Source organism: Tupaia chinensis, unplaced genomic scaffold (assembly GCF_000334495.1).
Source record: "Tupaia chinensis unplaced genomic scaffold, TupChi_1.0 Scaffold138757_1, whole genome shotgun sequence".
NCBI classification, from domain to species: Eukaryota; Metazoa; Chordata; class Mammalia; order Scandentia; family Tupaiidae; genus Tupaia; species Tupaia belangeri.
This window is the reverse complement of record NW_006198649.1, coordinates 2,265,440-2,278,322: the sequence shown is the minus strand read 5'-3', so window position 1 is coordinate 2,278,322 and position 12,883 is coordinate 2,265,440. Positions and strand designations below refer to the sequence as shown.

The 12,883-nt window shown below is 35.3% G+C and overlaps 1 protein-coding gene across 1 annotated transcript in view; it reads right to left on the bottom strand.

The window, feature by feature from the left end:
- Window positions 1-12,883, bottom strand: part of LRP1B (LDL receptor related protein 1B) — a 1,871,701-nt gene that overhangs the window by 747,531 nt on the left and 1,111,287 nt on the right. Inside the window, exons 23-24 of the mRNA XM_027765590.1 lie at window positions 10,514-10,594; window positions 9,227-9,394 (exon numbers count right to left, since the gene is read on the bottom strand). Of these exons, the coding sequence (XP_027621391.1) occupies window positions 9,227-9,394; window positions 10,514-10,594 (249 nt within the window). The remainder of the gene's footprint in view (window positions 1-9,226; window positions 9,395-10,513; window positions 10,595-12,883) is intronic.

The window sequence follows — 12,883 nt, the reverse complement described above, 5'->3', positions numbered from 1 at the left end:
CAGAAGACAAACCCTGAGAGAGAGGAAGAGTCTAATTTCCAGAATTACTATGCTATTGGATTCTAATTTTATTTTTCAACAAAACTAAGGAGCTAAGGCATATAAAGAAACAGGACAGTTCATCCCATTTAAATAAAAAAATTGGGACCAGTAGTTGGCATGTGGGACCAACAGTTGGCATAATGGCTATGTCACTGGACTTCATGTAGTAGATGGGGGTTTGAGTCCTGGACGCTGTGGCTTAAACTGACACCAGCTATGAGCGCGTGCGTGCCCAAGATCCTGAGAGGAGAATGGAGAAGAAGGGACTGTGGTGTGACCATCCCCCCTGGGGGGTGATTTCTCGCTTTCTGTCTGTTTTTCTAGGGAGAGCATGGGCCCTATAGCAAAAACCTCTCCCTCCAAAAATAAATAAATAAATAAATAAAATTAACCAACAAAAACTGTGCCTTGGCAAAGACCCGATAGTAGATCTACTAAACAAACAATTTAAAACAACTGTCTTAAAGATGCTCAAGGAAGTAAAGCAATGTGGGAAAAATCAAGAAAATAATGTTGAACAAGATATAAACATCAATGAAGAGATTAAGAAAAACTACACAAAAAAGCCAAAAAGTAACAATAATAATAATAAGCCTTTCTAGAATTGAACTGGAGGAACTCATTAAAGAGATTCAAAGTCAGATTTGAGTAAAGGAAGAAAACAAGATTTGAGCAGGCAAAGAAAAAAAAAATCAGTAACCTTGAATATAGGACAATGGAAGTGATTGCTATGAAAAACAGAAAGAAAAGGATGAAAGAAAAGTGAACAGAACATAAAGTATCTGTGTGACATCATCAGGAAAATCAACCTTTAAAAGAAGGACATACAGACATATGCTACAATATGGATGAGCTTGAAGGTATTATGCTAAGTGTAATAAGCTGATCACAAAAAGACAAGCACTACATAATTCCACTTACATGAGGTCCTTAGGGTGTTCCAAAGCATACAGATAGAAAGTTATGTGGTAGTTTTTAGGCACTATTGCAAGAAAGTAACAAGAAGTTGTTGTTTAATGGGTACAGTTTCAATTTTGCAAAATAAAAAGGATTCGGGATATGGACAGATGATGGTGCTTGCATGACTATATGAATGTACTTAATACAACTACAATGTATACTTAAAAGAATTAAGGGAACCAGCAGTTAGCGTAATGGCTATGTCGCTGGACTCCCACATAGTCGAACGCTGTTCGCGTCCCAGACCCGAGGGCTTAGAACTCAAGCCGGGTGCGTGTGTGTGTGCCCAAGATCCCGAGAGGAGAATGGAGGAGAAGGGATTGCGATGTGACCATCCCCCCTGGGGGGTGATTTCTCACTTTCTGTCTCTATGTCTCTGTCTGTCTGGCGAGCGCACGCGCCCTATAGCGAAAACCTCTCCAAGTAAAAAAAAAAAAGAAAAGAAAAAAAAAGAAAAGAATTAAGATGATAAATTTTGTAGTTTCTGTGTTTTACAATTTAAAAATTTAAAAGTTAAATTAAAAAAACTATTTGCAGAATGTTTTCATGAAAAAAAAAATGCAAAGCAGATGATTAGGTCTGATTTTGTGCAGTGCTTTATGTGGCAAATATTGAACGCTGCAGCTAAAGACCTGAAGGTTCAACTGACATAGACTGGGATTCAAAGGACAGTGGCTTTAATTCCATTCTCTCCATACCTAAACAAGGAATTGAAGTTGTCAGTTAGACACCATTCTGTGAGCTGTTCAGCTCTGCTCTAAGTGAATTCTGCCTCCCTTGAGAGAATATTGGTTTCTTTTGGTTGGTAGCTTGTCAGATTTTCCACAAATATTTAACATAATCATTTGAATCCAAAGTGTCTTGTGAAAATGCTATGTATGGGTCAAAAGGCCTACATAAAACTATAAGCTCTTTCCAGAAAACAAATGTTTTTGTTGATATAGTCTCATAAGAATATAATTTTATCTATATGAACCCTTTCCCTCATCTATACTAAAAAAGAAATTTTTTTTCTTTTTTTTTTTGGAGAGGTTTTTGCTATAGGGCGCGTGCGCTCGCCAGACAGACAGAGAGAGACAGAGACAGAAAGACAGAAATCACCCCCCAGGGGGTATGGCCATGTTGCAATCCCTTCTCCTCCATTCTCCTCTTGGGATCTTAGGCACACATGCACACGTGCCCGGCGTGAGTTTAAGCCACCAGGTCTGGGACTCAAACCATGGTCGATTATGTGGGAGTCCAGCAACATAGCCATTACGCTAACTGCTGGTCCCAAGAAATGATTTTTCAAATTTCTTCTAGACTTAATTTTCTGAGTTTATAAGGTAAAACTTTTATAATAGACAAACACGTTCTTTGGGTGACCAAAGAAATTACCTATGTGGGAATGTCCACAGGTATTCTAATAACAAAGTTCCAGAATTTATATTCATTTTTTTATCAAGGTGAATTGTAGAAAGTAAAGAACAGAAACAAAAAAGGCAAACACACTTATTGTGACTTCTTAATTTTATGGACCATGTCCCTTTTCATCTCTTCTGTGAAATTTCATTACAATGATCTATAGTCATGTAGAAAGTTTTCCTTTTCTCATCTTTAAGTATCTCTGTCTGTCTGGCGAGCGCACGCGCCCTATAGCGAAAACCTCTCCAAGTAAAAAAAAAAAAGAAAAGAAAAAAAAAGAAAAGAATTAAGATGATAAATTTTGTAGTTTCTGTGTTTTACAATTTAAAAATTTAAAAGTTAAATTAAAAAAACTATTTGCAGAATGTTTTCATGAAAAAAAAAATGCAAAGCAGATGATTAGGTCTGATTTTGTGCAGTGCTTTATGTGGCAAATATTGAACGCTGCAGCTAAAGACCTGAAGGTTCAACTGACATAGACTGGGATTCAAAGGACAGTGGCTTTAATTCCATTCTCTCCATACCTAAACAAGGAATTGAAGTTGTCAGTTAGACACCATTCTGTGAGCTGTTCAGCTCTGCTCTAAGTGAATTCTGCCTCCCTTGAGAGAATATTGGTTTCTTTTGGTTGGTAGCTTGTCAGATTTTCCACAAATATTTAACATAATCATTTGAATCCAAAGTGTCTTGTGAAAATGCTATGTATGGGTCAAAAGGCCTACATAAAACTATAAGCTCTTTCCAGAAAACAAATGTTTTTGTTGATATAGTCTCATAAGAATATAATTTTATCTATATGAACCCTTTCCCTCATCTATACTAAAAAAGAAATTTTTTTTCTTTTTTTTTTTGGAGAGGTTTTTGCTATAGGGCGCGTGCGCTCGCCAGACAGACAGAGAGAGACAGAGACAGAAAGACAGAAATCACCCCCCAGGGGGTATGGCCATGTTGCAATCCCTTCTCCTCCATTCTCCTCTTGGGATCTTAGGCACACATGCACACGTGCCCGGCGTGAGTTTAAGCCACCAGGTCTGGGACTCAAACCATGGTCGATTATGTGGGAGTCCAGCAACATAGCCATTACGCTAACTGCTGGTCCCAAGAAATGATTTTTCAAATTTCTTCTAGACTTAATTTTCTGAGTTTATAAGGTAAAACTTTTATAATAGACAAACACGTTCTTTGGGTGACCAAAGAAATTACCTATGTGGGAATGTCCACAGGTATTCTAATAACAAAGTTCCAGAATTTATATTCATTTTTTTATCAAGGTGAATTGTAGAAAGTAAAGAACAGAAACAAAAAAGGCAAACACACTTATTGTGACTTCTTAATTTTATGGACCATGTCCCTTTTCATCTCTTCTGTGAAATTTCATTACAATGATCTATAGTCATGTAGAAAGTTTTCCTTTTCTCATCTTTAAGTAAAACTGAGTATGTAATTGAGAGAAAAGTAGTACTTATCTGAAAATCATAAAAATGTTAATTCATAGGAAGTTATAAAAAAAAAGATTATACACTAGAGCTGTAGAAACAGACGTTGTGTATAGAAATAAAGTTCCAACCAGCTTTGTTTGAAACTCCCAATGTGTAATGCTGGGCAAGCATTTTAATCTCTCCAGTGAAACTAATTATGCAGATAATCTGAAATAATACATGTAAAGTACCTGGTAATTAGTGGGGTCACCATCCCTTAAGTTTCTTTTGTTGCCCTATATTGTCAGTAACAGAATTACCTCACTGGTCACTTAATACTGAACTATAGACACAAAAAAAATTTAACAATTCCCTATGTTTCTGGAATCTACTGTCCACTGAACGGAGAGGACCTAAACAAAAGGAAATAAACAATAACTAAAGATAAAGGAGACATAGGAATGAGGGGATAGGTTTTAACCTTTCAGTTTAATTTTACTAAATCCTGGAACAAAATTGTCATTATTTTTTGGATAAACAAAAGTAATTTACATTGTACTAAGAAAATGTATATAACTATATGAGCATACTTAGTCTTGTATATTCTCATAAAAATAAATTCCATAATCCATGGGTGAGGCAATGTGACAAGTCAGATGACATTGAAATATATAAAATCTCTTATTTATATAACAAATAAATACTACTTATATAAGAGAGAAAATAAATGAATTCAAACAGTAAAACCAAATTTCATGGTCAAGAAATAAATTCTTTCATTCAATAATTATTTATTGAACATTCACTGTATTTCAAATCTTATACTTAATTGTGATTATATAAAAATTAAATTTCTAGTTTCCTTTTTAAATCTAGGAATAAGAAAGTAGCAAGACAACTAAATGAATGAATGGATGAATGAATGAAGACAAAGCCGCCCCAAAAAGTGGAAATTTCCAAAGTTGAAACAAAGATAAACAATTAAAGCAGAAAAATATGAGCATGTGTGAACATGTATTGTACTAATTTTATACAATTAACTGCTTAAAGTATTTAAAAACTTGTTATATATTACATGTAATAAATCAAAATTGAAGGTCAATATATAATTAATTTTAAATTTGCATTTTAACTGTATTTGTGATGTAAATAAGAGACCACATATGTTCCAGTATCACCCAGCTTTTCACTTAGCGTAGAGGGCAATAAATATTTTCTTCTCAGACAACCAAACAGAAGACACTAAAGATCAATGACAATAAACCAAGGTCAGATGTCCCTTCAAAATAAAAAAGAACAGAAATATATAAAGAATATTTATGTTGCTTTTGGGTAGAAATTACTATTAGGCAAACTTTATTTCAGAAAAATTCTATTTCCTTCTCTATCAAACCCATATTGAATTAATTGTTATAAAAATTTACAGTGATTTCTGAATAGAAATTTACCTAAAAACAATAACAGTTGACTAAAGATTCTAAATAATTTACATGCTTTTACTTTAGAAATGAAATATAATTGAGATCTCCCAAAAAGAAGATGAGAATGGAACTTTGCATAGTTCAAATAAATTAAACTGTAAACAGTGAGATAAGATTAATTTTATATGTTTGGTATTTTCCTATTCCAGTCAGACAATTAAAGACTTGTAAGAGAAGACTGAGTCTCACTTCAACTTTATTCTTTGATGTCTTTTTTTTTTCTTTGAGAGGTTTCCGCTATAGGGTGCGTGCGCTTGCCAGAAAGACAGAGAGACAGAGAGCGAGAAATCACCCTCTTCCCCCGCCTCCCCTCCGGGGGAGGGGGGTGGCCATGCTTCAATCCCTTCTCCTCCATTCTCTTCTCGGGATCTTGGGCACGCACGCACACACAACTGGCATGAATTTAAGCCCCCAGGTCTGGGACTCTAACCACCGTCAACTACGTGGGAGTCCAGTGACATAGCCATTACGCTAACTGCTGGTCCCAATTCTTGATGTCTTTATACCTAAAATCACTTTTTTTAACAAGAATTTTTCAATACATAAATAAATAACCAGGTCTAAACTTAATGGGAATTCTCTTGTACCAAATTCTGTGGGGGTCCAGCCTCAACTATTTTTCCTTTTGGAAAAAACTGCTTACCTAGCAACTTTAAAAAGAAAAAAGAAAAGTAAAAAAGACTACTGTGGAAATATTACAAACCAAAGTATTCAGAACCAAAAAGGTACCAGAACTGAATTAATAAGGTAGGAAACCAAGGAATGAGTTTTATGGTGCTATGGATTATCCTGTGTGAGTGTGAGTGTGAGTGTGTGTGTATGTGTGTGTAGCAGTCACTCTATAAAAATATAGTGCTTTCCAAAGATACTGTTATACTGTACCTTCTTTGCCTCTATAGCAGTTTGGAAATGTAAAAGAACATGACATTATGAGGAAAAGAGACAGGAAGGCATTAATCTAAGCAGGGCTGTCCATTATACATCCCGTATCATCATTACATTGCTGATGAAAAGCTGATCATCATTATAGAAATTCTTCTTTTTGTGAAAGTGATCTCAGAGAGAATACAAATTCAATTTAAATTCAGGACTTTTCTGAAATGAAGATTATGTGGAATGTTTCATTTCCTGGTCTCCCTCGCTTTAATATTAGGAGTGAATTCTAGAGTATGTCTAGCCTGTTGAAAACAATTTGAGTTGAGAGAAACTGCACCATATGCTCTGCTTACCCAGGCAGTGTAAAGCAAAGTGCTGAGCAATTATATGGTGGATTTGATCAGTTTTGACAGCCAGTCTTGAAACTCAAGCCAGAATCCCCTGCTCTTTCTTCCGCAGCAGGTTTTGGGACTGAATTATATGACTAATTGCATCAGATTTCTACTTTATTTTGGCAATGGCTTAACAAATCCTGCATGTGTAAATGACTTTCCTGATCAGCTATAATAATTCTATGTGTCATCACTATTTTATAACTTCTATGCCAGAATACATAATCAAAGTAATCGTAGAGAAAAACAGATAAATTCTCTTTGAAATAGTTTGCATTGTCTCATACTAAAGTCTTCCTAGAATGTTACTTGTCCTCAATTCCTACTCCTTCACCGTACAGAATATTTGATTAGGGAATCCTACTATAGTTGATAATCTGGTAAGTATAAATTGGTTCAAGAAGTTCTCTTCACTCTTTCTTGAAATATGTCCAAGAATCTTACAGATTAAGTAAATAATTTCTTTATTATTTTACCATAGTCGTATAAGAAACACATGGCATTCACATCAACTATATCCCTTATAATAATGTATATTAGTGACATTGAGGTATACTAAAGAAGGCCATTATATTAAATAGCTACTGCTACTATGATAATCAAACTTAAAAAAAATAATCAAAACGTCTACAAGGAGATGTGATCCTCTCTTGCTAAACCAATCTTTTCAAAACTTGTTAATACGCAAAGATCATTTCAATTTAAAGATAAATATACACAGAAGAGAGGAAGAAAATTTCAGTTCTGAAATAAAAACAAATTAGCTTTGGGGCAATTTATCTTTCTCGGCATATTATGGGGCAGTGCCAGCAGGCCACAGATGCACACCCCAGGAGAAGTCTAAAAAGACATCTGTGAGGAGGGGAAGATACAGTTTATGTTCAAAGTGTAAAGTAGTAATGAAATGTCAACCACCCCCAGATGAATGTTTCAAATATTAAAGGAAAAAAATCTCTGTACACTTTTTTTCCCATACCAAATGAATGATAAGCAAAATGTTCTAGGGCATATATACTCATCGAACAACTAAACAAAAAAGAACACAACAATAATCTGAACTTTAAACAATGGACAAGACAAGTAATTTTAAATAGTAGCTTTACCTATAATTCATAGCTCTTTTGAAATAAAATTAAATTCATATAGGTTCATTTTAAATCTTTAACACATTGTCATACAGAAACCGCCTTAGCTGTAATTTCTACTGTGTTCACTACCAGGGAAAGACATGAATCACGTCAAATCCATTAATCATGAGGACCTGTGTTTCATTGCCTCGAAGTAAACGGGTCATTATTTAGCCATATTTGGATCATTGCTATGACTCTTGCAACCCATATCATCCAGGTAAAACCAAAATCAAACAATATGCACTTTAGCAAATCACTTACAGAATGCCCCCAAAAGCCAGAGTTATTTTTATTTATTTATTTATTTTTGAGTGATTTTGTTATAGGTTGTGTATGCTTGCCAGAGAGACAGAGACAGAAAATGAAAAGTCAGCCCCCAGTGGGAACAGCCAAACTGCAATCCCTTGTCCTCCATTCTCTTCTTGGGTGTGGGTATGCATGCACAGTTGTCCAGTGTGAGTTTTCAAACTGCTGGATCCAGGACTTGAACCATGGTAGGCCATGTGGGAATCTAGCATCTTAACCACTATGCCACCTGCTGGCCCCAGTCAGAGTTATTTTAAAGACCAAGAATACATAGGTAATTTTTCTTTTTTCTTTTTTAAATTTTTGAGAGATTTTTGCCATAGGGGATGTGTGCTTGCTGGAGAAAGATAGAGAGGCCGAAATGGAGAGACCATTCCCCCAGGGATCAGACCACAATCTCTTCTCTTCCATCTCCCTCTCAGGATTTTGGGCATGCATACACATGTGCCTGGCGTGTCTCATGCCTCCAGTTGAACTGCAGATGGTCCCACAGGAGTTTAGCATCCCAACCACCATGCCACCCACAGGTCCCATAGGTGATTTAACAGCCACTGTTTTCAGAATTGACAGTTTAGAAAGTGAGAGGAAACAAAAAAAGGCAAAACAAATCCATCGGAGAAAACAGTTTAGAAACCGTTTATATTATAAGTTTTTAAATCTTTACAGAGGGCAGGATCAGCATGTGGTGTAATAGTTACATTGCTGGACTTCCACATTATTGACAGCAGATCGAGTCCTGGACTGAGTGGCTTGAAACTCATTCTAGGAGCATGTAAATGCATATCCAAGATCCTGGGAGAACAGAGGAAGAGGTATTGCATCATAGCCATGGGGGTGATTTCTCACGTTGCCTCTTACTTTGTATCTGTCTTTCTTTTTGGTGAGTGCACATACCCTAAGGCAAAACTTCTAAAAATAGAAAATACATTAAAAAAATAAACAAACATCTCCTTGCAAAACATTTGGAGAATGCTTCCTTATCATCAGAGAGTGTATGATACCTCAGCCCCAACCCTGCCACATTGAATAAATCACATTATTGTTTGCCTGTTTTCAAGTCAGATATTTAAATTGACCAGGAAACATGCTTATTCATCTTTTTGTTTATCCTTTAGGATTTTGTAATCTGAAGAACAATTTATTTTTTATATAATATTCACTCTAAAATAGATATCACAAACCAACTGATGAGATTTTGTAGACTCAGAATTACTCACCTTTTTTGGTACAGTTGATCTGAGTTTCATCACTGAAGTCTCCACAGTCATTGTCACCATCACAGGCCCAATGGCCTGGGATACATCTGCCACTGGAACACCTGAACTGACTGTCAAAGCAGGAGTGGACACAGCCCACCTCATCACTCCCGTCTCCACAGTCGTCATCTGGAAAGACACATCAACATCAGGGGGTGAAGACTGACCCGAGGAGAAATCTCTTTTTATAAAAGGTCTAACTTTGACTTTGTTCTTGCTATAAAGAGCTTGTCTTTGTTCTTGAAAAAGAAATAATGGGATCGGCATTGCCTATGAACAGTGTGAAAATTATTTTCTTCCTCATATTGCTTTTCTTTGATCTACTATAAACTGCTAAACTAAGAGAAAGAAGTCCTTGAGTTTGGTTTTGAAGCTTAATTTCTATCTCAGAACTAAATAGCCACTACATTAGGGGGCATGCTTCTATGTAGGATGAAACAAGGATATAAGAGTGATTGCAGGAAATGAATAAAATTATAAAGCCAATGTCACATTTAACATGGAAAATTACTGATATTATTTACATCTATGTCCTCTATGTTCCAAAGTTCATTACTCTGTCTTCGGTTTAGTCTCTTCTTTTCAGTTCCCCAACATAAGCACTCACTGTGTATTCCTCCCCTGCCAGCTGCTATGCATGGATTTATTCTTGGAAGTTATTCTACAGTATCTTTAGAAATGATTTATATTCTTTTTTAACAACTATTACAAAAGGGAATGAGAAGAAATGTAAATTTAAAATAGATTAAATTGAAATAAATGACCGAGAATCACTGGATTCACCTATAATTCATTTACCTATATTGGGCATAATTTAGCATAATAATACAAATGAGTATAAGGAAAAAAGTCATTTGTACATAAAAGCAAGGTGACAGAGTTAAGACCATCTGGATAATGTAATAATAATTTATAAACTACTCCATGCTAAGGTTACATTTGGGGAACCTGAATTGTCTAGGTCATTTGCTCAGTTGTCCCCTCTGCTTCACGTTTGTAGACTTAGACTATGTTCAACATTATCGCTGAAAACAAATTTCTATCATAGACCCTTGGGACAGATATTGAGTTCCATTATCCTTAACACTAATTCCCATTGATGTGCCAGCTGTCCTCTCACCACTTGTCTTAACCATCTTGCTTGGCTCTGCAAGCTTCTCTTACAAAGTACTCTGAAAGAAGCCAGGCAGCCTAGAGAGACAGACCCCCAATCAAATCAGGGCTCTACAGTGAACATTTGGTACTTGCCAGAGTCGCAGTGCCATTTGCTGCTAATGCATCTTCCACTTTTGCATATGAATTGAGTTAGTGGCTCACAGGTTGGGAATTCTGTGAAAGATATAAAACATCCAGTAGAAAATATGTTATTGACTGTGCTTGCCTTAATATATATCTCATTTGCTAATGTGATCAAAAATCTTCTCCTGTTCTCTACAAACGCACAGAGGAGAAAGGAGATAAGCAAATATAGTGACTGTAACTTCTTGAGGACATAGAATACACATACTTTTAATATCTTTTAAATGAGTTCTTTCCAAGGACTGACAGCCAGGGAGAATTATGTGATGAAAGATCATTTAGATTTATTATACTGCCAGAAAAATGAATAGATGTCAACTCCATGCAAAGGGGACCCAACCTTCTCTAAGTGAATAAGCTGATGGAGCTCTATACTCTGGAACTGCAGAGTAACGTGCTTATGCTTATTAGAGGAAGGCCTTTTTGGAATACAGAGAACCAAAGCAGGAAGCTCAGATATAACTGTTTTAATGTCAGTATCATAAGGTGAAATTAAAAAAATTAAATTTGATAGAATCAGTTCAGTTGATTTTATACAATTTCAAAGATTTTGAAAGTATGAATTCTAATTTTTTTTTAAAAAGCAAAAAATAAAAAGACCAATAATTAGATTTCAAGATTAAACTTTATCTAATAGATCAAATATTCTCCCATCCTTAACTTTAGATAATTGCAACAACAACCATCAAAAAAAAAAAATGCATAGAATTAGTAGAGAAGAAGATCTGAAAAAGAGAAAATTAGTCAATCTAAAGTATTAATACGTCCAGAAAAAAACATTGTTGTAATAAGACCTAACAATCAAAACTGATAACCAAAAAATAATGGAAAAAAAAGGTTAAGAGCAATTAGAGAACAGTATAATTGCTGAGTAGTTCATACAAGGAATTTGGAGTAGTTTAATGCTATTTCCCAGGACAAAGTTTTGTTTTCCCAATTTCATATATGGTGAAAGTAATTCACCTAAAGTTTACATGACTTGCTTAATTCCAGATCTTCGAGGTCCCAGGAAAATGTACATGGAAGCATAATTTCTCACGCACAAGAGTTCTTTTAAGACACATTTAACAAATAGGAAAAGAAAAAACTCTTGGTTTATTGATATAAAAACAGAAGAGGGACCAGCAGCTAGCGTAATGACTATCTCGCTGGACTCCCACATAGTTGACTATGGTTTGAGTCCTGGACCCGCTGGCTTAAACTCATGCCGGGTGCGTGTGTGTGCGTGCCCAAGATCCCGAGAGGAGAATGGAGGAGAAGGGATTGCAGAGTGGCCATCCTCCCTGGGGGGTGATTTCTCGCTTTCTGTCTCTCTGTCTCTCTCTGTCTGTCTGGGGAGCGCATGCGCCCTATAGCAAAAATCTCTCAAAAAAAAAAAAAAAAAAACAGAAGAAACAGGCACATTGATTTCTCTCTGTGGTCCATATTCTTTAGTATTGTCACTCTGACAGCTGGAGTCAAAGACATTTTATGGCAATTCTTTTTCTCTTTAAGACAATTAATTTAAAGTCATAGACTATGTTTGATGGGGAACAATAACTGTTTTAGAATTGTAATGTGTAGGCTTCTCAATGGTAGCTGATGGCAGATCAGACTAGATACCGACTATCCGAACTACTTCAACCAAATCTATTACCTCTTGTCTATTTCTCTTTTGATTGCTTTAATGTTGTAGTTTCAAGTATTATTTGGAGAAAAATATATGAATAACAAAACTTAATTTCTCTGCCTAAAAAAAACGAAAACCACTGATCATGTTGAAACATTTTAACTCTACAGGAATTGAAACTCAAAAAAGTTAAACTTTCCAAAAGTTATAAATTCTTCCTGAAGAAAAAACAGTTCTTAGAATTCAGATTTTCAAGTTCTCTATCTATCACTCCTTCTAGCACACACTATTGCTAATTTCCCATCTCATTTTTTACATCCATGAATGCATCCAAACTGTTATTCTACCTATGTGTTTAGTTTATAGGAAACAAAAATGTTATGCATTTTTCATAAATTGTTCCATTACACAGGAATACTTTCTTGTGTTTATCAGAATGTTTCTCTAAATACTTTGACTATATTAGCATTTGGTTTACAAAGTTTTGTCCACACCAACCACTTCTTCATAATATTATTAGGCTGAAAATGACATGTTATATTTTTAATCTTATCTTTAATATAACACTATCAACTTTTTACTTATTCGTATAGGCCGGGTTATACCAAAATGTATCTAATCATTACTGTCACACGTTTTTTGGCCTGTTTATGATCACTTTCTAAAATAACTGAACACTTACATAGAACTATAGGTGGGTGGTGGTTTCT